Source organism: Pan paniscus, chromosome 9 (genome assembly GCF_029289425.2).
Source record: "Pan paniscus chromosome 9, NHGRI_mPanPan1-v2.0_pri, whole genome shotgun sequence".
NCBI lineage: Eukaryota > Metazoa > Chordata > Mammalia > Primates > Hominidae > Pan > Pan paniscus.
Window position 1 is genome coordinate 79,298,074 of NC_073258.2, and position 26,570 is coordinate 79,324,643.

The following is a 26,570-nucleotide window of genomic DNA, read 5'->3' on the forward strand; positions in this document are numbered from 1 at the left end:
AGAATGTAAGGTCCAGGAGAAAAATGTGATTTGCTTGAAGTCAAAGAGCTTGGATAAAGACTAGAATCTACATTCCCTAGTGTCCTTTCCACATTGCTTCTGGAATTCCTGGCCTCAAGCTATCCTCCCACCTCGGCCTCCCAAAGTACTGAGAATATAGGCATGAACCACCGCATGTGGCTCCCACATTGCTTCTCTACACTCCTTCCCCTTAGAACCATCTTTACTCCAATACAGATTCCTATCTAGGTCAATGGATTTTGACAAAAATTCAGTAAGAAATGTCTTTTAAATTGTAGCACAGTATCTATAAATACAATGAACTTAAAAGTTTCAATAAATATCCTTAAGTGGACACAATACATGCTACTTTTTGTATACTATTTTACTTTGAAAATACTGGTAGCAGCTCATTACCATTGATTTCATCACCTACGAATAGAGCTCAATCCCCATTTTGTAAAATGCTTATTGCTTGCAGTGGTTATTCTACCTCTAGCTTCTCACTTAATAGCCACCCCCCCAAATTCCTCTCCAAACATATTACTAACAACTACGATAGCAAATGCTGTGATAGGCCTTGAGTTTGCTATATGTGTTTAAGTTCTTCAAAAAAGCATAAACCAGGGATTTTATCAAACTTTCCTGAGAAATTTTCCCCAAACTATACATATTTACTACATATCTACTGATATCAGAAGATTCAGTAGATACAGAGTGAGATTTGGACATATGTAATGTTGGGAAAAGCTTCCCAGGTAATAGCACCTTTTTAAAAATATATATATATACGTCTATATAGTATTTTGCAAGTAGGTGGCAATGCTATGCTTGAAATACAAGGGTGGGAATGGCTGCAGTCATTTTTTTTTTATTTCAACAGGGTTTTGGGGAACAGGTGTTATTCGGTTACATGAATAAGATCTTTAGTGGTGATTTCTGAGATTTTAGTGTACCTGTCATCCCAAGGTGATAGCAACTTAATGATCTGAGGTCCCTTCCACTTTTATGAAACAATTATTTGTGTAGGAAAAGGAGTCTGGTAACGGACTAGACACAGACAAGAAAATGAAATCTCAGATAAGCAGAGGGACTTAAGTGTGGTTAAAAAGCCACCGGTAAGGCAGGCATTAGAATCCAGCTCACCTGATTCCCAGTCCATTTCAGAAAGTTCCCACTAGGAAAATGAAGTCTCCCTATCAGTGTCCCTTCTCAGTCTGCAGTGACCTTTTCTTTATCAGAAACTCCCCAGGGCACCTTGGCTTACTAAATGCTAATTAGATTTCCTCCACCTGCTCTGGGATTTAGAGGGCAGTGCTAATGCAGCACCCTCCTCAACTAACAAAGCCACTGGCATTCCCGGTATGCAGGGGCTGGCCTCCAGTTCAGTCAACATCAATTAAAGGGCTCCTATCCAAAGCCCTAAGGAGGAAGACAGAAAAGGGAGGGGTATTCCTTGATCCAAAAAATGAAGTACAGTCACTGATTGGGATTGATTGTTACTGTGGAGCTGGGTGGGACCAGGGAAAATTCTGGGAGGTAGGAATGGAATCTGGGTGAGGCAAGCAAACTGATGACCATTCATCATCTTCTCACTCCCCCAAGGAATGCTATTGTTGAGCTTGAGGGGATGAAGCCTTGGATCGCAAAAAGCCTTCATCCAAAAATAACTTAAGAAACACTTCCCTTTCTCTTCTTGTTTCAACACACAGGTCCAAATTCCGCAGCCCAGAATGACAAGTCCTCCATAATTCTATCCCGCTCTATGGAGGCATCAGAATTTCGTGAATATTCAGCCACTAACTGGCAAAGTTCAGCCTGGATGTTCAGCCATTAACTGCTGTGTAATTATGGACCAGTTACAGTTTTCTCTGGGCTTTGATTTTTCTCATTTGCAGCACTCAGTTGATTTCAAAATTAAATAAGACAATGAATATACATATGTTTTATAAACTATAAGGTGGTGTAGAGTTCTAATACAACTCCTAACACAAACTCAATTCAATGCAAACATTTACTGAGTTCCTAGAATAGTGTTTATACAGAGTTGGCACACAAACATTATCAAGTAAGTATTAGCTGTTAGATGCACAAAAACCATACCGAGTTCTTAATGATATGGAAATCACAGTCCAGTGTAGGAGACAAGCTCTTTAACATAATATGATGAGTACTAAAATAGGCTGGGCACAGTGGCTCACGCCTGTAATCCCAGCACTTTGGGAGGCCGAGGCAGGTGGATCACCTGAGGTCAGGAGTTCAAGGCCAGCCTGGCCAACATGGTGAAATTAGATTTCCGTCTCTACTAAAAATACAAAAATTAGCCAGGTACAGTGGTGCGTGTCTGTAGTCCCAGCTACTTGGGAGGCTGAGGCAGGAGAATTGCTTGAACCCAGGAGGTGGAGGTTGCAGTAAACTGAGATCACACCACTGTATTCCAGGCTGGGCGACAGAGCAAGACTCCATCTCAAAAAAAAAAAAAAAAAAAAAAAAAAAAAAAAAAAAAAAAAAGATGAGTACTAAAATAGAATATGCACAAAGTGAGGATGGGGGGTTAATTTACCCTGCTACCAAAGAGCAGGGGTTAAGGATTATCAAAAATCTTCTATATTCACTATATTTTCTCCAAGCCCTATCCCCAATTACATTCTATTCCCCATCCAGACTATGATGGCGAATAGAATGTAATTGGGGATAGGGCTTGGAGAAAATATAGTGGAGAAGCAACTCAAATGGTTGCTTCTCAAATGATCCTCCAGAACAACATATTCATTAGAATCTCCCCATCTTTACTCACAAAGTTACATGAGAAATTTTAAAAATCCACTAACTATCCAAGGAGTATTTAAGCTTCCATTATGTGCAAGGTATTCTTAAGGATGCAAAAAAATACAAGACAGGTCCCTGAACCCAATGAATTTACCCATCTAGCAAGGGAGATAAGTCATATACAAAATTATGATACTAAGGTATATTCCTGAGCCATACAGTATCTCAGGGGTAAAGGGGAACATAGCTCAAATATCTGGAGGAGCTCCAAATTGAAAACTTCTGTTTTCTTTTCCCCCATCAACTTGGACCAAGAGTCACAAATACATTCTTCCTCCATCTAGCGATATCCTTTAACCTACTTTGTGCCAGACAACATTCTGGTCATGAGAAAAAAGCAATGAACAAAACAGACAAAAATCCTGCCTTCGAAGGGCATATGGTCTGGAAGTGTAAAGGGTCAGGTAGGTACATATATGAGTGACTGGTGTGTGCATGTATGTGTGCATGCGTGCATGTGATACAGCAGACTAGAAAGCATATGCTTTGGCTTAAATGGAAAGCTACCACCCAGTTCCAGCTAATTGCTGCTAGGCAGAAATTTGGGCCCAGTGTTCCCAGATCTGGAAGCTGGACATTTTACAGATTTTATGTAAGAGATCTCAGCTTTTAACAATCTACGACTAATTAAAAGTGTTTAAAACACTGCAGGCCAAGCAAAACACTTTATAGATGGAATTCAGGCTAAAGATACCAGTCTATAACCTGTCTTAGAACATGTATCATGATTTTTGGCTTAGAGATGCAGTCACTTCATATAGTGTTATAAACCAAGTGCTACTGGGCTGGAGGCAGAAGATCCAGCCTCTCAGCCAGTATTAAGGAGGTGAGAGCATTTAGCCTGAGCGCCTTCAGAAAACATCTCAGAATATGTCAGTGCTTAATTTTCTTTTTCTTTTTTTTTTTTTTTTTTTGAGACGGAGTCTTGCTCTTCCCCCCAGGCAGTGGCGCTATCTCTGCTCACTGCAAGCTCCGCCTCCCGGATTCACGCCATTCTCCTGCCTCAGCCTCCCGAGTAGCTGGGACTACCGGCGCCCGCCACTGCGCCCGGCTAATTTTTTGTATTTTTAGTAGAGACGGGGTTTCACCGTGTTAGCCAAGATGGTCTCGATCTCCTGACCTCGTGATCCGCCCGCCTCGGCCTCCCAAAGTGCTGGGATTACAGGCGTGAGCCACTGCGCCCGGCCGTCAGTGCTTAATTTTCTATTCTTTGTTCACTTCTCACAGCACTTACTGGCCACATCCATGAGTTGCCACATGCTGAGGTATTTCTTTGCTAAGAATGGCAAGACCATTTTGTTCAACCAGGAAGTCCATGAACAGCAACTCAACCAATGCATCTGCCTTGATGGTTTGATTATTCAACAGATTAATACTGTTCATGAATATGATTAATTCTGATCTACTCTATAATAGGCTTGCTATTTAGAAATATAGTAAACTTCTGTCACCTGAAATTCTCAAGTGAGGGACTTTATGTAAATTATCCTGGACAAAAAAATTTCCTATAGTTAAATCACGTTTGTGCAGAAGTCACTGAAATACAGTACTGATGGCTGAAAAGCAAGCTACAAATTAAATATATAAATTACTACACAGATAGTCACAATACAAACAAATGTTTTAATAAAAATAGAAACAAAGCATACTACAAGAAGCAAGAATTTCACTAAATACTAGTGCATACCAAATGAGAAAAGGAACAATTAACCCTAATAAAAGCTGGTCTTTCACTACATACGTTTGTAACAGAACTACACAGCATGTTAACAAACTGAAAAAAAAAAGACAAGACAGCAAAAATAAACTCTATAGGTTTAAATCTTCAACTTCAGACCCCGGAAAAGCATCTTTAAAGTCAGATAAGTCCGGGCATGGTGGCTCATGCCTATAACCCCAGCACTTTGGGAGGCTGAGGTGGGAGAATTGCTTGAGGCTAGGAGTTTGAGACCAGCCTGGGAAACACAGCGAGACCCCATCTCTACGAACAAATTTTTTAAAAATTAAAAAATTTTTTAATTTGTTTAAAATTAATAAATTTACTTATTAAATAAATTTATATTTACGGGCATGGTGGCATGCGCCTGTAGTCCCAGCTACTCAGGAGGCTGAGGTGGGAGGATCACTTGAGCCCAGGAGGTCAAGGCTGCAGTAAGCAATGATTGTACCACTGCACTCCAGCCTGGGTGACAGAGTGACAGAGACCCTGTCTCAAAAAAAAAAAAAAAAAAAGTCAGATAAGTAATTCTCAATGCCAGGAAAATTTATCATCCCTGCTGGTCTCCAGTTCATTGTATTAATCAATGGCAATCATTGCATTAGAAACTTGGTCACCCTGTCTTCAAAATATGGTGCTGTTGCCTTTTAACTGGGTTAGTTTACAGTGTATATAAACTTAATGATCAATCAGTGCCTCTACTGTATTTGAGCCATGACTTACTGTAGCAAAGTTAAAATCTAAAATGTAATGGAATAGCTCAAATGTACCTCTGATCAGCTGTGTGGCCTATGGTTTCTTTTGGTTACCAAAATCTGGGATGTGAAACTTGCATCCCTTATACAGTGTTTTGTGTTCCCATTCTTTCTCATTAGAGGAGTCGCCTAAGGGCAGATTATCTTGCTATTAGTTTTGCTTTGGCCCAGAGTCTTTCATCTGCAAAACAGGTGTGTTGGTCACAAGGTAGTATCTGAATAAAAATTTTCAGGGGGAGAAATATATCTTATATACCAGCAAATTTAAAAAATCCAAAGGCATTTATAAGGATGGTCATTTCAGCACATTTTTTAAGTAAATAAAATACTGTAACTGCTTATCAACTGGTCAGGTTGGTTAAATTACAGTAGTATACTTGGACACTACTATAAAGATAATGAGAAAAGCTGAGCTTCATGAGCGCCCCCAGAACGTTATTCACCTAAAGGTTATTACCAGATGATGGCATCTGGCGTGGGGTTTTTTGTTTGTTTGTTTGTTTTAGCATTTCTTGATTTATAACGAACATGTACCATTTTAACAAAAGCAATAATCTTTCCTTTAAAAAAGAAAATACAATTGACCTATATATGCAAATACGGAACTACACTCATGGTTTATTTTATCTCACAGGATTTTGGTGCACATTAATCATATGGTAGTATTCAAATATTACCTGATTTATGCTAAGTGAAAAATAACAAGGTATAAAACAGGGCAAACAGGGCAAGGGTCTGTGATGGGCAAGATGTTTTTTATTGACTACTATTGTGCCCAGGTTCTAGAAAACAGTCTGGAGCAAAGCTTACCTGTTTATCATGTGTTGCAATCTCAGAGCAGAGAGTGGGGAAAGACTGGTAGGAAAGAATAGGAGGGAAAGGAAACCAAGGCTATATGCATCAACAAACCCGCTACGGCTTAACATGAAAACACAGACAACTGCTCATTTAGAAGGTTACAGGATGGGTTGTATGGAACTACTAATATTGTATGTGTGTGTGCGTGTGTGTGTGTGTGTGTGTGTGTGTGTAAGGGGTAAATGGAGGAGAAAGGCAGACACGAAGCAATTTGTCTGCTGGCTCCTTCCCTTCTCCAGCTTCCAACTGCTCTGGTCAGTGATGTCAACTGCCCTCACTCCCTACTTCCAGGCTGTGTTTACCCAGCCACTCTGGACAGTCACTGGGGAAGAACACACCCCACGTTTGAACTTGAAAGTGGTAGGAGAGGCCAGGGTCTGGCCAAATGGGGCTTAGGCACATGAGTTGCTGTAGTTCTCTCCACAATGGACTTAACAGAGACCAAACCAGAGCCCCACCCTCACAGAGGGAAGATGAGACAGCCAGCACTGTTAGAAAACGTGGCAAAAGCAGCAACATCTGAAGACTCACCACTGAGCAAGCAGACTGCCTGAGGCGCAGACAGAACCAAGGGCATCTCGATAGACACACTGAGTCTCACACAACGCATACCCTTGTATACAGAATAGAACTTTAACTATCATGTATTTAAAAAACATACATTAGGAAAAACCTATACTCAGTAGTCTAATGAAAAGGGCAGGGACTTGCAGCCAGACAGTTCTGAGATTGAAAATCCTATCCATCTGCTCCTTGTTGTAAAACGCCAAGTAGGTTGCTGATCTGTATAATCAGGATATTACATGGTTATAGTGAAGATTAAATGAGCTAAGGTGGCTAAAAGAGATGTTAGGCTCTGGCAGACATAGTGCTGCCTCTTACATAAGAGGGGCTGATTCTTTTCCTTCCCTCATTCAATCCCTCTTCCGTGTTCCTCCAGGACAACCTCACGTTATACTGCTAACATCATTCTGCCCAACATTGTTTATATTTATGATCACTCATTACACTGGCAGCTCCATGAGGATGGGATTATTTCTTTGGTGTCCACCTTTGCTGTCTAGTACAGTTCGTGCTTATAGCTGGGGCTAAGCACACGTTTGCTGAATGAACCAAGAACTTCAAACACCAATTCTCAGGGGAGACAGCTTTCCATAAGACCATTAGTAAAGTCACTTGAAGGACCCATGAGACTTCTAAACATAGTCTGACAGCTGTACCGGCCAGAAAGGTAGAAAAAAAAAAAAATAAAAGGTTTTGAAGCTAGACACATTTACATTCCAATCCCAGTTCCATCTCTTATTACAAGGGTAATATTTGGGCAAGTGACATAGACCCTCTAAAACTTTCATTCCCATAAACATAAAATCAAAATCATACTATATTTTGTAGGGCTATTTTAAGAAATGAGATTAAATAATATAAACTATTACTCGTATGGTGTTAATCCATGTCACAAGGCACTCTTATCCTGACCAAGGTAGGGGGAGCAGAAGAGAGATTACTGCTATGAGTAAAAGGTATCTGCTTTTTTTCCTTTTCTTTTAATTCTATGCATTTTTACTGAATGTCTGCTGTGTGCCAGGCTTTGTACAAAATACCATCCTCTATAAGTTTACAAAGTGCTTTCACCTTAGCCTCTCTCTGAGCTCTCACCCTCCTGACTCTGCTTTAAGCCTGCCAAGGACACCCACTAGAAATGCTGAGAGATGAAGAGTTTCCATGACCTCTGGAACAGATGTGAATTGTAGCTCCAACGACAGAGGCAGTAAATAGGAAAGACATCCAAGTCTTGTTGATGACATAGTAAAGAGTAAGTGTGCCAAATACATTTGACCAGCCCCTAGAGGTTCCACATCTAAGGTTGGTATTATTCCCTAGGCCCACTCTACTTCTCTAAAAAAACTTATCTTTCAGGAAAAACCCTGTAAAAGAATTTAAGAATTCCTGATTTATCAGCTACTTGCAGAAAAACTGCTGAGCAAGGAAAGGGACAAAAAGCCAGTTAAAATAGAGAGGCATGGTATGTATAACCTGAATAAACCCCAGCAATCTAAGTGGCTGTCCTGGGTAGAAAGTCCAACAATCAAAAGTGAAAAAACAGTAATTCCAGTCTTTACATGCTTTCCTCAGTGGGTACGAGAAGAAATCAAAATCGTAACACACTTTTTATCTCTTAATCAATTCTCTCATATAATATAGTTGCTCAAGGGTCTCTCATTCACCAACCTACCCCACTCCCAACCTTCAAAACCAGTTTCAAATTTGCATTCTCCCCTTTCCCCTTTATCTTAAAAATTCTTTATTAAGAAGATTCAGCGTGTCTTCCCTATTTTTACATTTTCGCTCCATTCAGCCTATTAGAAAGAAGTAGAGTCCTGGAAGAAGACCCAGTAAGAAAGAATCCTTCCACCCTAGAAAGACTTACCACTGGGCAAGCAGACTACCTGAGGGACAGATATTACCAAGGGAATCTTGGTAGATACACTGAGTCAGCGAGAAACTAAAGGGAAGACTGTGAATACTAATATGAATAACTTGTATTTCTCTTTTGACAAATAATTGCACGTTTATGGAGCAAACAACTCTTCTCTGTTCTATACATTATATATAGAGTCATATCTAAAGCTACTAGGTGATTATAATGACTTTTTTTTTTTTTTTTTTGAGACGGAGTTTCACTTTTGTTGCCCAGGCTGGAGTGCAATGGCGGAATCTCAGCTCACTGCAACCTCCGCTTCAGGGTTAAAGCGATTCTCCTGACTCAGCCTCTGGAGTAGCTGGGATTACAGGCATGCATCACCACGCCCGGCTAATTTTGTATTTTAGTAGAGATGGGAGTTTCTCCTTGCTGGTCAGGCTGGTCTTGAACTACTGACCTCAGGTGATCTGCCCACCTTGGCCTCCCAAAGTGCTGGGATTACAGGCGTGAGCCACCACGCCTGGCCATATAATGACTTTTTAAATCAAATAAGGGACAAGCCACAAAACAAAAAAGGTCAAAGTTTCTAAACGTAGAGATAAAAATAACACATTGAATGGGCCCGGGACAAGGAAAACTTCCGCAAATGTAAACAAATACTTAAGTAATACATGTAAATTGCTTAGAATAGAACCTGGCATGATACTGGATTAATGTAGTCATTGTTATTATTGACCAAACTTTCTTGGTTCCCAGCTCCTTTGTTGTTAGATGATCACACAAACCCCACACAAACCCCTCAAAGAGAAATCACCTCTTTGTGTAGCTGTTCAGTTTGGGGACAGAATCTGACTTAATAGCTCCTCTAAAACAAGGTTCTTTTTATCCTTCTTTGCTGCTCCAGGCTAGCACAGTACCTGACACACAGTTGGAATCAACAAATGCTTGTTAAAGGAATTAGTTCTGCTAAGTGAAGATGGTTTATCCTGGAAACCTGAGACTTTACATTTAAAAGCATTCTAATCCCAGGTTGCCTTCTATGGGACCCATTTTTGGCAAGGATTTGACAAATCAGAGGGTCTGACCAAACCAATGTTATATCATAACACATGATAAGCAGGCCAACTTTAGACACACATTCTAACAGCTTGACTGAAAAAGTCCAAGTTGATCCCAGTTTAGTTTTGTAATCCGAAAACACACTTCCTCAGTATTTTCCATACAGTTGACTACTGTGTGTGTCTCTCAAATCTCATGACCTGTCATCAACCCTCGAAGAAAAACAAAATTATTAAGACCAAGGTCTACAATACAAATAATCCGGTATTTGTCACAGGTTTCACTTTTGTTGAGCCATTTCTGAACTCATTATAAAACTATGTCTATGTAGGACCTTATTGTCCATGTCAACAAACCCCTACAACAACGGAAAGACTTGGGGGTTACCCGGGGGGGATCCTGAAGTCCCGGGGTCTAGTCCTAGTGCCAATTCTGCTACTGACTAGATAAGTTAGTGAAGTTGTTACACCTTACTCATCATCCATTTCTTAATGTACAAAATAATGATTCAAATATTTGCAGAATGTCTATTATATGCTGGTCATTATGCTGAATGCTAAAAATACAAAGACGAATACTATCCTTATCTTTAAGGGTTTGATATTTTATTGGAGTTGGACAGAAATTATATACATTAAATTAAAATACAATTTAGTAAGTAATATAATGGCACACAGTTTTACAGAAATGTAAAAGACAGACCCATTATTCTAATGGGTGGGTAGACACACCAGGAAACTAAGAACTAAGAAAGAACATGTTATGGGTTTATTCTATGCATAAAACAAGGTGGATGGGTAAGGAGGGGAATAAATGCCAGAATGCAGTTGCTAAATTGGATCTTCAAATCAAGAACAGCATCAAGTCTATTGAAATATTATTTTAATTGTAGCATGTAATGAAAATTCTATTTCACACACAGGTACATTGGTAAAGGGAAGACCACAAACTGCACACTTTGCAATCTTTGTATATTTCGTTTATTTATTTTGTATTTTCTTTAGAGGCAGGGTCTTGCTCTGTCACCCACACTAGAGTGCAATTGCACAATCATAGCTCACTGCAGCCTAGAACTCCTGGGCTCAAGCAATCCTCCCGCCTCAGCCTCCCAAGTAGCTGGGACTACAGATGCATGCCACTATGCCCTGCTAATATTTGGGTATTTGAATTAAACTACTACTACTACAAAATAGTCTCAGTCTATCTTGTGAGATTTTTTAAAATCAAAGGCCACAACTATCCACTTTCATTTTGAAATGGGGTTTTTCTGTTTGTATTTTTTTTAGTCTGGGCACAGCTTAATTAAAGTACTTTTTGATCCATACACAGTTTGAAAAATCTAAGGCTCTTCCTGATATAAAATGTCTTTTCAGTGGCAAAGACATGGTGGAAATATTTGTTGGAAAATGTTTAACATTAAAAAGGCATTTATTGGTACAGCAAATATATGGTAAAATTAGAGACAGATACATCAACAGATCAGCAATCTAGAGGTATAGTTCCCAATATGCCCACTGATATAGAAGTAAATGGATACATCTTGAGATTTACCCATTACAACTGAGTTTCAGATCCCATTCTAGAATCAGGTAGTAATCTGAGCTGAACTAGAGAGAGGCAGAGAAAAGGCCCGAACACCTCAAAATTTATAAAGCTTACATAGTCAGTGATATAGCCTTCCATTTTCCCTCTTTGACTCACTGACTAATAAGTTACAGAGTGCTCTTCAGATTTTCCTTGGGGGCCACGTTGTCCTAGCTCCTCACAGAGGAAACTATATTCCATTTCATTCAGAAGCTTCATACACAGACTCTCCATTGGCTTCTGGTGCCTGCCAGATGTGCTCAGACCATCCTACTCCTTATACCACCCTTCTGCCAAATCACCTGCAGTACTTTGGATACAGCAGCTCTGTGCATTCCAGATTTAACTGTTTCCCATAGTCTAACAGAGGGAAGTTTATTTAAACTTGCATGTGCAAAAGATCAGAACGTAAGTATAATTAGAGGGGAAATATGGGGGAAATGTTAATCATATGTATACGAACAGGACCAGATAGGCAGGGAGACTGTTTCTTCCTTAGAACTTCCTGGACTACAAATAGTTTATTTTTGCCTCAGATTGTAGTCAGCTCTCTTTGAGAGCTAAGTACCTACATCCCAGATGTGAACTCAAGGAGCAAAATGAAGATTCCCTAAGCAAAGTGTGCCTGTTTTGGCATTAATAAGAAGAGCCCATTAATGATGAATAACAATACTTCTAATAAAGAGCTAACACTGAGACAGTACTTGCTGTGTACCAGATACTATTCTAAGCACTTTATGTATTAACTCACTCAATCTTCACAACAAGCCCTATGAGATAGGTTCCATCATTAGCCTCACTTTAAGGATGAAAAAATTGAGACACAGAATACTTGCCTAGTTAGTAAGTAATGGGATTCAAATACAGACCAGCCAGCTCTTGCTACAGCTTTTTCATCTTTTAAGTAAAAGGTTGTGTTCAGTATATGTGAAACTTGGAAATGTGTTTTCACACATTCTGTTCTAATTAAAAGTTGGGGAATACATCCTTTGTTTACTGTAGGATAAGGCAAGAATAACCATAAAAGTCTGGACAACCTAGGTTTCAAGTTCTAATCTAGGCTCATGATGAGGGAGAGTTGGAGGGGGGCACCGAGACTGTGACTAGGGAAGTGTCTTAATCAGCCTGGGCTGCTATAACAAATTACCACAGACTAGGTGACTTAAACAACAGACTGACAGTTGGGATATTTGTCCCTGCCCAAATCTCATGCTGAATTGTAATCCTTAGTACGGGAGGTGGGGCTTGGTGGAAGGTGTTTAGATCATGGGAGTGGATCCCTCATGGCTTGGTGCTGTGAGTCTTGTAAGAGCTGGTCATTTAAAAGTGTATGGCACCTCCTGCCACCCCGACTCTCTCAAGCTTGCCCCTGCTTTCGCTGTGTGATGTGCCTCTTCCCCTTTCATCTCCTGCCATGACTGAAAGCTCCCTGAGGCTTCACCAGAAGCTGAGCAGACGCCAGCAACATGCTTCTGGTAAAGCCTGCAGAACTGTAAACCAATTAAATCTATTTTCATTTTAAATTATTCAGTCTCAGGTATTTATTTCTAGCACTGCAAGAACAGCCTAATACACAGACATTTCTGACAGTTCTGGAGGCTGGGAAGTCCAGGATGAAGGAACTAGTAGGTCCAGTGTCTGGTGACGGCCCTTTTCCAGCTTTACAGAGGGCTGCCTTCTTGCTGTGTCCTCACATGGCAGAAAAAGGCGACTGGATGGAAGTTCTCTTGTGTGTGTTCACTTCTTATAAAGACACTAATCCCATCATGAGGGCTCTACTCTCATGACTCAATTTTCCCAAAGGCCCCATCTCCAAATTCTATCACACTGGGGATCAGAATTTCAATACATGGTTTTGGGGGGACACAAACATTGAGTCGGTAGCAGGGAGTACAGGGGACCGGCATGTTGACCAGGTAAGTTTAACTCACTTTATTTTGAAGAACGTGGTAGCAGCAGAAAAGCCTATTATGCTTTGGAGACAAGTGGACTCAGCTTTATACGGTCCTGGGCTAGTTTCTTAACTTGAGCTTGTTTCTGGCTGACATGGGAATATTATCTATCGCACAGTATTGTAGTAAAGATTAAATGAGATGCAATCGGCTCATACCTGCAAAGTTTACTACGTAGTTAAGTACACAATAAAATTTACACTTCACTCTCTCTCCTACTTTCTTATTTTCCCTCCACCCTGCCAGAGATAAGGAGGATGAATCTGCTTCAGACAAAAAGCAAGTACTGAATAACTGGATACTTGTTTTACTATCCAGCACTGCTTCCCTTTCTCATGGGGGAAATTGCTTTCCACGAGATGCAAACATGATTCTGAGCGAAGCTGTCACTCATCCCTCTGCACACCTACCACGTGAGTGTCAGGTGAGGCACAGGTAGCTCTAGTCTGACTACCGTAGTTTCCAATTCCCTGGCCATAATGGCTCAGTCCAGGGGTAGAATTATGGCCCCAACTGTCAGTATCCTTCCCTAGGATTTTAAATTTGGAGTTCTAAAAGTAAGGACCTTGCCTTTTAGGTTACAGAGATGAGAGAACTGAGGGTTGCCAGTGATCTCCTTTCTTATCACCTATAGACAGCTTGCCTACAAGAAAAAAGAAAGCCAAACACAGACAAGCAGTATGAGATACAATGAGCGCCCTTGGGCCACTAAAATATGATTGTGTGCCCAAGGTCGCCTGGTATCTAGAAAATTTTCTTCCATTTTCTGAGCTTCCTTATTATCATACCATTACATTTCTATTTCTTGCTTAAATTTACCTGAGTTGGTTTTTGTCATTAGCAATTCCAAAAGTCCTTAAAACATGAATTTATATTTTATGTCAGACTTTTCTGCAAGGTGCTTTACAGTCAAGATCCCATTCAATTCTCATAGCAACCCTGATGTGAAGGCATTGGTTCTCTCTTTCTCCCTTCACCCTGACTGCATATCTGTGATAGTGTGAACTTCTTTGTAAGCCTAGGATCAGAGTACAGGATTCATAGTCACTTTCTTCTTTTTGTTCTTTTGTTTTGTTTCTTTGAAACAGGAGTCTTAATGCTCAGGCTTGTCTTGAACTCCTGGCCTCAAGCAATCCTCCTGCCTCCATCTCCCAAGTAGTTGGGATTATAACCACGAGCCACTGTGCCCCATAGACACTTCTTATATTTAACCAAATCATATGGCAGAATAGAGGCCTTATATCCACTTACCATACCAACTAGAATACACTCAGACTATACCTGCTTAGATCACATGCCCAATCCAAAATAATCATGGTGGCTGAGGGAATGGAATGTGCTAACTAGCCAAACCTGAAGCTTAGGATAGATGGAGCCAGCTTCCCCAGAATCACACAGATGTCTGAACACAAATTAAGGTGTTGCAAGGAAGGAGAAAGGAGATGAATTTAAGAGAAGCAATCAATAATTGTTCGTTACATACAAGGAAAATTGGAATCAAGTTATTAAGATCATCCAGCTCTCTGAACCATCTGATCAATAACTCCTCCTGTTCACATTACTTCCTGTTGTGACCTCACACTTCTTCAGACTAATTTAAGACTGTGGTTCTCCAGAGGCTTCAGCTATTCTCCACAGAGAAGCTAGCTGGTTTGTCATGACTTCTAATCACTCATCCTGAGTACCAAATTGAAATGCTGATTTGGCAAGATTATTAAAAGATCTCAAGGCACTTTCCAGAACATAAAAGACTTGGTTAAAAGTAAGTATCTCTTGAGTCAATTAAAATGTCCTTGGCTGTCTTTCTTGCCTTGGTTTCCTCCTTAGTAAGTGTAAATTCAAAATAACAGGGAAATAGAAAAGGTAAAGCTTCTTTTTAGGAAAGGGTTTTCTCACACAGTTGACCGACAAGACAGATTTCCTACTGGCTGGACTGATAACAGTGAGCAAATGGGTCCTGATACCTTCACCATCCTGTGATTTTCAACAAGCTACTATATTTCATTAATTCAAATTCAGTTCTATTTTAACATCAAAATCAGAATGTTTCCTACTGTTGAGAGTGTCTTACAGTTAAGCTGCAGTCAGGACACAGCTGTCATTGCCTGCACAAGAGTGTACTTGGTTGTCATGTCTGTCATTGTGACTGAACAAATACAACCCTGAACAAATAAATCAAGGGCCATTTGAAGGAGAAACATGAATTTCAGTAGTTGTGAGACTTTTTGCTAAGATCTTCTAGTAAGACCAAGAAAGTGCCAAAGTTGAAACTTGCAAAATACGTGTCAGTAACCTGAAAGAAAAATTTGAAGACAATGTTGAATCATTTTTAAGAAATGTTGCACCATCAATACTCTTGATGGCATGCAGGGCAGTTATTATGTAGGCAAATATGGACAATGAATTAAAAAGTGATTCAAAGCCAGAATTGATTATGAAGTAGTTTTAGAAATTTCTTTACCAATGTTTCATTTATACTTTTCTTTTTTGTGTATGCAAGAGAGTGACGGACTATAAATCCATGTCCGCATAAGTCTACAAGCACTCTTTCAATAAGGCATTTATTCCCCTGCTTAGTGGAATATAAAATAATTGTGAATGACATTGAATGAGAACTTTTTTTTTTTTTTTTGAGACGAAGTCTCGCTCTGTCGCCAGGCTGAAATGCAGTGGCGTGATCTCAGCTCACTGCAACCTCCGCCTCCCGGGTTCAAGTGATTCTGCCTCAGCCTCCCAAGTAGCTGGGACTACAGGTGCGTGCCACCATGCCCAGCTAATTTTTGTATTTTTAGTAGAGACAGGGGTTTCATCACGTTGGCCAGGATGGTCTCAATCTCTTGACCGCGTGATCCGCCTGCCTCGGCCTCCCAAAGTGCTGGGATTACAGGAATGAGAACATTTCTAAGGCCTCATTTGAAAATTGGGATGACAAAGACTCCCTAATAGCTGTAGAATAAAATGCAAATAAAACACAGCATTCAAAGGCCTCTATAACATTGCCTAAATCTACATTTTCCACTCTTGTCTCCTATCACACTTCCAAGTCCACTACACACTGTGAAATTAAATAATTCAAACTGAAAGCTATTGGAACTTTAAATTATTCGGAGCCTTGGGAGGAATGTGGCTATGCAGCCTGAGTCACATGTCATGCAGCTGCAACTTCTGCCCCCATTCCCCACCCCCAAACCCCCCACCCCGTAATTAAGACCAAATGGCGCCAGAGATAAGACCATCTCAGAACGTTGTCCCTCCTCATGGAGTAATCTTCCTTGGAATGTAGGAATCTGTAACCAGTCAAATCACTGTAACGTATGCACTGGTCTTGTATGGGAAATGTTGTAATCCTGTTAAAATTTCTGTGTCTCTGCCTATGTAACTGAAACCTTATCTTCTCTACTTTGAAACTCTGACCCCATTGATTTGGAGTCAGTGTCTCCCAGGTGGCCATACTTAAGCTTTGTACTCAAATAGACTCTACTTAATCGTATTTTCTGAATCTCACTATTTAAGGTTGACAATACCAAATTATACACATTGTTCCTTGAAGATCACCTGCTCCTTTTCACTTCTGTGCCTTTAAGTTGTTTCTTCCACTGAAAATGTCCCATCTCCCATCCATCTCATTTACTAGAAGGTGGTCTTGAATAGCTTCTTTAATCTCTCAATTCCTCACTTTTCTTATCTTTGAAATGGGAATCTAACTTTAGGTTTGATTTGAGGATTTAATGAGCTAATACATACAAAGCACTTAACACAGACTCCAACTAACCTGTGGTCAAGCAGTATTTATCTGTGTCTTGAGAGATGAGTCTCAAAAAAGTAGTGAACTAGCCAAGGGCACACAGCTTATTTAACAGCTAAGGCAGAATAAGAACTTAGACCTCCTCACTCCCAGTACAGAGCTGTCTTTAGATTTAAGAAATGGCTCTTCCTCCTCCCACCTGCTACAGCCAAATACTGCTAGACTGGTAAAAAAGGTTCTTCTTTTATTTCCCTAGAAGCCTGTTTCTCCCTCTTCCTCCTTTCCCTAAATCAGATCTCCTAAACATGTTACTAAAAACTAAAAGGTAAATAGATTAAAAAAAAAAAGGTCCCATGTTTGAGCACATTTGACCCTGTGTTAAGCACATTAAATGAGTTTATCATTTCAGAGCCTCCAACGTCGTTATGTACATATAAAGTCACCATGAAAAAGAATATAGTATGGTTTGTTTCTCAAATTATTTAATCAGAGAACCAGAGGTTGCTGTATCACGTATGTGAGGTCAGGCCATTAAAACCTACACACTTAACTTCGCAGTTCCTTGCTGCTTAAAGAATAAGAGCTCTAACTCCTTAGCATATGAGAATCTTCATAACTTGGCCATGCTAATCCCACCACTTCTCATATATCAGCTCCATTCTCATCATTCCAGCGTGTCAGTAACAAGTTTCACAAGTTGTTCCCTTTGGCTAAAAGACCTTTGTTCTCTTCTTCCAGTCCAAGTTTTACTGATCCCTCCAGACCTGGCTGATGGAACCAAGCCCTGAAGCCTTCTCTGAATATTCCCAATCAATTAGCTGTACCCTCCTCTGTGCTCTCATGGCACTTTGTTTATGTCGGAATTGCAGCATCTCAGTGGCTCTCAGTTACCGTTGATTGATTTCCTTCTACACCTGGCTCCTGAAGGCCAAGGACTGTATCATTTACATCCCCAGTGAGAGGCATCCTGTAGGCACTCAGTAAAAGCCTACAATTCCTTGGCCCCCCTTCTGCTGGAGCAATATTCTAAAACAAAGCTTTCCTGGATTCTCAAAGACCTGAGGTATGCTTTTTTTCCTAGTGTAAATAACAATAGGGATACTTACACTTTAATGCCTAATAGACCCTCCAAGAACAGCAGTTATGTAAGTCTCTGTGTATTGCATAGTACTGCACATAAAATTAAGTCACCACGCATGGAAAGCAATGCATTCCTTTTCAGTCAATTGTAATCATGAGACCTTTTAGACTTAGCCACAATAAATCCTATTTTTCTAAACGTTCAAAAGACTGTAAAATATTGTTCCTCCAATTTTAATAAAGTCCCTGTAGATTTGAGAGCAGAAAACATTTATTTTATTTGTTACTAAAACAAGGAACTCGATTAAAAGTCAACAGTATGAGATGAAAACTAGAGATTATGAGCCATGATTCTTTTACTCATGATAGAGGTTTCTGGCCTCTCAGATTCCCTAGACTAACGTTTCTCAGAAAACACATTTAGTCTATCCTTTGTCTGACTTTAGAAACAGTCTTCCAGCCGGGTGTGGTGGCTCACGCCTGTAATCCTGGCACTTTGGGAGGCCAAGGCAGGTGGATCACCTGAGGTCAGGAATTCAAGATGAGCCTGACCAACATGGCAAAACCTTGTCTCTACCAATAACACAAAATTAGCTGGGCATGGTGGCACATGCCTGTAGTCCCAGCTACTTGGGAGGCTGAGGCAGAAGAATCGCTTGAACCTGGGAGGCAGAGGTTGCAGTGAGCAGAGACCATGCCATTGCACTCCAGACTGGGCAACAAGAGCAAAACTCCGTCTCAAAAAAGAAAAAACAAAAATGAAATAATCTTCCAGAAAAGGCTGCAAGTCATGACTGGCAAGTAGGGAATACTACCATTTCCATGAAAAGTAGGCATAAGATAAAAAATTCATTAATTCAAACACTGAAACACAAGGAATGGCATAGCTACGACAATGTCTTTTTCTTTTTATCTTTTTTTTTTAAGAAGTGGGGTCTCAGCCGTGTGTGGTGGCTCATGTATGTAATCCTAATACTTTGGGAGGCAAGGTGGACAAAATCACTTGAGCCCAGGAGTTTGAGACCAGCCTGGGCAACATGGCAAAACCCTGTCTCTCCAAAAAAAAAAAAAAAAAAAAAATTAGCCAGGTGTGGTGGTGTGCGCCTGTAATGCCAGCTACTCGAGAGGCTGAGGTGGGAGGATGGCTTCAGCCCAGGAGGCAGAGGTTGCAGTAAGCTGAGATCATGCCCCTGCACTCCAGTCTGGGCAACAGAGCCAGACCGTGTCTCAATTAATTAAATGAATGGCCACAGACCTCGTCCCAGGAGTAGGAGTCAGGGTAAGGTCTCTGCGAGGTGGAGGGATTGAATGGGAGAAATGATCTTCCAAGGCCCTTTCCAAGGCTCCCAAAATCTTGGAACTTTACTTGCCAGGCATTGCGGGCTTTCGTGACATTGCTGGCTTTCCTGACATTGCTTTTCAGTGGTGCAGGAGCAGAGAGCTTCGCTGCCCAGAGCAGCAGCGTGGCGACAGAGGCATAGTTGAGCAAAGGATGAGGAAAGGGGCCTCCAGGGAAGCCAGAGCTGACTGAAGTGTTCTTGGGAAGATCTATTCATTGATTTTGTACCAAGCCTGCACTCTCATTTTGTACCAAAATGTACCAAACCTGATGCACCTCAAAGGTGGCACCAGATGGGTGTGAATGTCACACACAGGAGTAAAACTCTTCCTAGAGCAAATGATAATGAGAGAGCTGAAGGCAGATGCATGCTTGAACTCTCATATGGGAGCTATGTGGGAGACCAACAGGTCTGTGAAAGAGAACTCCAGTCAGAGTAAGAAATACAGCACACAAATAGAGTGTCTCGGTCCTGGGAGTGCTTGCAGGCACTTCCGGAGCTTCCATTATCATGAAGCAACTGAACCGCTTGAGGCTATCAACCAACTTCAGAAATTGTGCCATCAGTGGCTGAGGCCAGAGATCCACTCAAAAAAGCACATTTTGGAAATGCTGGTACTAGAGCACTTCCTGACCATTCTGCCAAAGGGGACCCAGAACTGGGTGCAGAAGCATCATCCACAGCTTGTCAAACAGGCTCTGGTCCTGGTGGAACGCTTGCAGAGAGAACCTGGTGGAACAAAGAATGAGGTCACAGCCCATGAGCTGGGAGAGGAGGCAGTGCTCTTGAGAGGAACAACAGTGGCCCCAGGCTTCAAGTGGAAGCCAGCAGAGCTCGAACCAATGGGTCTGTTCTAGAAAGAATACTGGAACACATACAGGGTACTACAAGAACAGCTGGGCTGGAATACTCAGAAAGAAACCCAGCCTATATATGAAAGAGCTGTGCATGTTCAACAGATTTTAGCCCTTTCTGAGCACAAAAGCACCAAAGACTGGAAGATGGCACCTAAGCTCATCTGGCCTGAGTCCCAGAGTTTGTTGACATTTGAAGATATGGCTGTGTACTTCTCTGAGGAAGAATGGCAATTATTAGGTCCTCTTGAGAAGACTCTCTACAATGATGTAATGCAGGATATCTATGAGACTGCCATCTCTCTAGGGTTAAAGCTAAAAAATGACAATGGAAATGACTATCCTATAATATCGGTTTCTGCACCTGAAATACAAACAGCAGGATACAAAGTATCAAAAAAGACCAGAATGAAAATTGCCCAGAAAACAAAGGGCAGGGAAAATCATGGTGATACACACAGGGTACAGAAATGGCATCAAGCTTTTTCAAGGAAGAAAAGAAACTTACAACTTGTAAACAAGAGCTTCCAAAACTTATGGATCTTCACGGGAAAGGCCACACAGGAGAGAAATCTTTTAAATGTCGGGACTGTGGGAAAATCTTCAGAGTTAGCTCAGATCTTATTAAGCACCAGAGAATTCACACTGAAGAGAAACTCTATAAATGTCAACAATGTGACAGGAGGTTTAGATGGAGTTCAGGTCTTAATAAGCACTTCATGACACATCAAGGAATAAACCCATATAGATGCTCATGGTATGGGAAAAGCATTAGTTATGACACAAATCTACAAACACACCAAAGAATTCACACAGGAGAGAAGCCCTTTAAATGTCATGAATGTGGGAAAATATTCATTCACAAATCCAACCTTATTAAATACCAGAGAACTCACACAGGTAAGCAGCCTTATACTTGTAGCATACGCAGGAGAAACTTTAGTAGGCAGTTGAGCCTTCTTAGACACCAGAAACTCCACAGAAGATGGGAAGCATGTCCAATGTCTCCAAACTGAGGAAAGTTACCATGTAGAGCTTGATTTTAGATGTGATGAAAGAATACAAAATTATGAGGCACCCAATGATAGGAATCTGTCATCAATAGAACATTTGGGAGGGGTACACATTATGCTTCACAAAAGTTATCTAACCTGTCTTATTCAGCATTGCATCTTTCATGCCTAGCACAAGACTGATACATAATTAGTATTTTATTAATAAAAAAATGAAAGTGTAGCTATGAGATATCTTTACCTATCTATCTATACATATGTATCTGGTTATTCAAAGCTTCCCCATCCCCAGTCAGTGCCTGAGATATATGATGGTCAAGACTCTTAGACTCATTCTTTATTCTTTGTCAGGAGAGATGGAAGGTAAGAGTACCTGGGCCCTCTCAAGGGAGTTCAGAGAGAATTACTAAGTTAGGGACAGTTTCAATAGCTATCATTCTATCTATGTGAACAATCAAACCCAGGACTCAGGGAACTTTATAACAGAAAGAGGATTCAGTGTTTGCCCTGGGAGAAGTGCCCCATTCTAGTTGCTTCTTTCCTGAGTACCCACTACCACAATGTCTTCTGTCAAGGAATTACAAGTAGCAAGGGAAGGTCTGGCTACAAGGACAGACCTAGGGACCTTGCAAGCACTTGATATCTCTTCTCTTGCTGACTCTGTCAACACAGACATACAAAATGGAATGATGAAGGAGGCAGTCTTGGCCCTCATCCAGGTATCTGTTTCTTTGTAGAAAGTACACATAAGTAATGAAGGTCTTTTTCTGACTTTCATTATGTGCACTGGATGGAGGCTTTCAAACTGGTGCCACACTGCTGCAGGGCCTAAAGGGAGGCCTGTCCTTATGGCTGATCAGCTACAACCCTATATGCCTGAATACTCTGCAAGAAGGCCTGGAGGTTTTCCAAAACTGATTTATTGAGAATGGCAAGGAGGGCCCTGTGACCTCTTAGCCTTGGTGCACAGCTAATACCAGGAGGGAACATCCTGAAGTGTCAGAGCAAAGTAAGGCATGTGGCTTAGAGTAATGACCCCAGTCAGGGCCAGGCAAGATGTAAATTGTTTACTCATGTTATTGGTTTTCCTGTCTTCCCTACTGGCCAAAGTGACTATCTCTTATGAAGAGACAATGTGATGTCAAGGAAGTTGGAAGGCATGGATTTACATCTGGTTTACAAATGTTGGCCAAGCCTTCTATATATTTATTATTTCATAAAATTGGACTTTTAAATGAAAATGACATGTTTTGTTAGATTTAGACATTAAACAAAACGTTGTTACCAAAATAATGAATGAATGAATCAATCAATCAATCAATGAGGTGGGGACTCACTTTGTCACCCAGGCTGGAGTACAGTGGCTAGGTCATAGCTCACTGTAGCCTAGAGCTGCTAGGCTGAAGCAGTCCTTCTACTTTAGATTCCGTGTGAGCCCCCCACAATGGAATATCTTCTTTTTCTTTTCTTTCTTTTTAAAACTCTTCTTTTCCTCACACCGTATGACCTCTGAGGCTCCAACTACTCCTTATCTGGCATGCTTCCCACATGATCCCTTGGGCTGTCATCTTCTCTAGATGTACTAGCATTGGTCAAGGTTTTCAGACACTTTCTGAAATATGCATTTCTAAAGTCTAGGGTACAATGTTCTTGCTCTTCACTGCTAACAAGCTAAACTGACCATCACGTTATCAAGTTCTCATCAAGTTTATATTACCAAAATCTTTACCAATGGGTCAGAATTAAGTCCACAGTAACAGTGGTCTCTCAGTGGGTTGAGAAACAAAGTTGTTAACACGATAGAAAAGGATGTGTAGAACTGCTTAATCATTACATAACCAAATAGTTGAAATCTGCCATCACTCACATATCCTGCTACTGTCAGACTGTACAGAGTTAGCAATAAAAATCCACAAATAAATGGCAGAAGGGAATCACAATGGACTAAGGAGCTTTACTCACAATCTGCCAACTACCTCATGTAGAAAGTGAGGCTCAAAGAGATTAGATGACTTATCCAAAGCTATATTCCTATTAAATAGTACAGCCAGGATTCAAATTCAGTTTATTTTATATAGAGACACCAACCAGGCACTAGAGGAAGATTGCTTGGGGTCAAAATGTGGTTCTTTTATTTTCTAATGGAGACATCTTTTGCAATTTTCCTAAGTACCCTGTTCTTTAGTTTCTTATCCACAAAATGGAGAAAATAAAAGTGAAGGTTAACTAATACATAAGAAATGCACAGGACAGTACTCTATATAGTAAGTGCTCAATATATATATAATATGCATAATAAATTATGACTCCGTATTTTTTTTTTTTTTTTTAGACAGAGTCCAGGCTGGAGTGCATGGCACGATCTTGGCCCACTGCAATCTGTTTCCTGGGTTCAAGCGATTCTTGTGCCTCAGCCTTCCAAGTAGCTGGGACTATAGGCATGCACCACCACACCTGCTAATTTTTCTATTTTTCAGTAGAGACGGGTTTTTTTTGCCTTTTTGGCCAGACTGGTCCTGAAGTCCAGACTTCAAGAGATCCAGCTGCCTCAGCCTCCCAACGTGCTAAGATCACAAGCATGAGCCACTGTGCCTGGCCTCCACATTGTTTTTTTGCGACAGGGTCTCGCTCTGTTGTCTAGGGTGGAGTGCAGTGGCATGATCACACGTCACTGCAGCCTCAACTTCCTGGGCTTGGGCAATCCTCCTACCTCAGCCTCCTGAGTAGCTGGGACTACAGGGATGTGCCACCACATCCAGCTATTTTTAAGAATTTTTTGTAGAGACAGTGTCTTGCTATGTTGTCTAGGCTCTCGAACTCGTGGGCTCAAGTGATCCTCCTGCCTCAGCCTCCCAAAAAGCTGGGATTACAGGTGTGAGCCACTGTGCCTGGCATCATATTGTTTATAGATGGGGCTCACAATATAGTCCCAGAACATAATTTCTCTTGTCTTTATCCAAATGTTCTCTACCAACCTTTTTCCCTCAGAGCTATGGATATCCTTAGAGAACATAACTTCAAAATAAGCAAATGCAATGATTCTATTCCCACCATCAGTCCTGCTTATTTTTGTTTTGTTAAAAAGAGAGAGACAGAGACTGAGAACTAGAGCGAGAAAGAAAGTTAACCCTTACCTTACTTTAAATCATACTTCTTTGGGTAGAAACAGAAGAATGAGAAACTCCACCCAACGGAGAAATGAACTAGGGATGTATTGGTCAGAAAAGATCTTTCTCCTAGAAATCTACCTGAAAAGTCTAAGGATGTCAATAGAATTCAAACTGATATTTAATGAGTACATATTAAGCATTTACTCAACAGGTGGTAAAATTAGCACAAGACCTAGTCTTTGCTCCCAGGGTCCTCCTAAGCTGGCAGAGGAGAGGTATTCATGCTCCTAGTTTCTTGGCAGAATGTATTAAGTGCCAAGATAGAGTCTCAATCAACATGTTCTGAGATCACAACAGGAAAAACGACATTTTACTTTGGGAGAAACATCTGAGATTGACATGAAGAACAACTCCAGGTCCTTTTCTACCTTTTCTTTTAGAGAATGACAGAAAAGCATGTGGTTTTCCTTTTTTTTTTTTTTTTGAGACAGAGTTTTGCTCGTTGCCCAGGAAGGAGTGCAATGGCACAATCTCGGCTCACTGCAACCTCCGCCTCCCGGGTTGAAGTGATTCTTTTGCCTCAGCCTCCCAAGTAGCTGGGATTACAGGCATGTGCCACCACATCCGGCTAATTTTTTGTATTTTTAATAGAGACAGGGTTTCTCCATGTTGGTCAGACTGGTCTCGAACTCCCAACCTCAGGTGATCCACCCACCTCGGCTTCCCAAAGTGCTGGATTACAGGCGTGAGCCACCGCGCCCGGCCGTGGTTTTCTTTTCAGGTAAGAATGTTCTGAAAATAGTGGTGATGGCTGTACAACTGCATAAATATACTGAAAACACTGAATATGTACACTTTTAAATGGTGACTTTTATGGTATGTGAATTACATCCCAACAAAGCTGTTATTTTCAAAACAGAATTGAGACACCATAAAGTTGAAGCCCCTTTTACCACCCCTGCCAGTCAAATCCCCACAAGTTACCAATATCATCAGTTTACTATCATTCTTTTGTTATACCTTTCTCTCTCGCAATGCCTAGCTGAAGTTCTTGCACACAGCAGGAATTTTAGGCATTTGTTGCATAATAATTTTGTACATGGATAAGATAATACTTTGTTCTTTTCAGCATAATATAGATCCTTTTGTATCTACCACCACATAAATTCAGTAGTTCAGGACCAGGCAGCTTTAGAGTACAGTTTATGTTAACACTACACACGCCACGTGCAGTAACAAAAGAAAATAGTACTCACTGGCTCAAAGCTCACCAATCACAAATTCAATTAACAAAAAACCTTGATATGGCAGTTCATGAAAATAAGGAGATAATTTGCATCTGTTCCCTTGGTTTACAAAGGGTTTGAAATAAATGAAACCAGGCTTGGCGAGGCTATTGCTTTATAGCCCACACCAGCAAGCTATAAACAAAGGATTTCTCACTAGGTCAACCCAACTTATACAGAGGCCTTAAACAGTCTCATAAAAAGACTTGTTCCTTTGGGAAGCCAAGGCAGGAGGATCACTTGAGCCCAGGAGTTTGAGACCAGCCTGAGAAACATAGTGAGATCCAGTATCTACAAAAAAGAAAATAAAAATTCGCTGAGTATGGTGGCAGGTGCCTGTAATCCTAGCTACTCGGGAGGCTGATGCACATGAATCACTTGAACCAGGGAGGTGGAGGTTGCAGCAAGTCAAGATGGTGCCACTGCACTCCAGCATATATATATATATATATATATATATATATATATATATATATATATATATATATATATATATATAAAGAAATTGCTAAGAGACTGGTGGACCTATAGAGGCCTATGGTTGGGACAAGGAGTTCTCAGTGTATAGAGACTTTGAGACAGATGTCCAATACCGCGATCTCCTCCAATAATGGGTTCATGCACAGCACTCCGAAAGACAGAATAAGTCTCAACAGGTGACTCAGGAATACATCAGAAATTAGACACTGAAGTAGAAAATTCCACACAGATACCAATGTAGATATCCTCTTCTCTCTCACACAAATACATAGTAAGCATTACATAATCAGTGATATGTATTAAACATCAACGGTTTGCCAGACACTGTTCTAGATTGACGAGGATCTGGAGATCAATAACGCAGATGAAATCCCTGCCTTGACCAAGTAAGATTTCCAGCAGAAATAGGGAAGTAGGCGGTACTCTGAAAGCGGAAGTATTTACTCAAAGAGCCCTCATTAGGAAGCTGACCTTTGAAAAGATTCA

The 26,570-nt window shown here is 40.8% G+C and overlaps 2 protein-coding genes across 3 annotated transcripts in view; one reads left to right on the top strand and one right to left on the bottom strand.

Annotated features, from left to right (window-relative positions):
- Positions 1-26,570, bottom strand: part of GAB2 (GRB2 associated binding protein 2) — a 203,272-nt gene that overhangs the window by 149,952 nt on the left and 26,750 nt on the right. The window lies entirely within an intron of this gene.
- LOC100977374 (putative zinc finger protein 75C) lies at positions 738-26,048 on the top strand. Its single transcript, XM_063608691.1, is given in 2 exon segments — positions 738-20,697; positions 20,700-26,048. Coding segments are annotated over 2 exon segments (1,566 nt in total). The 5' UTR covers positions 738-19,643; the 3' UTR covers positions 21,212-26,048.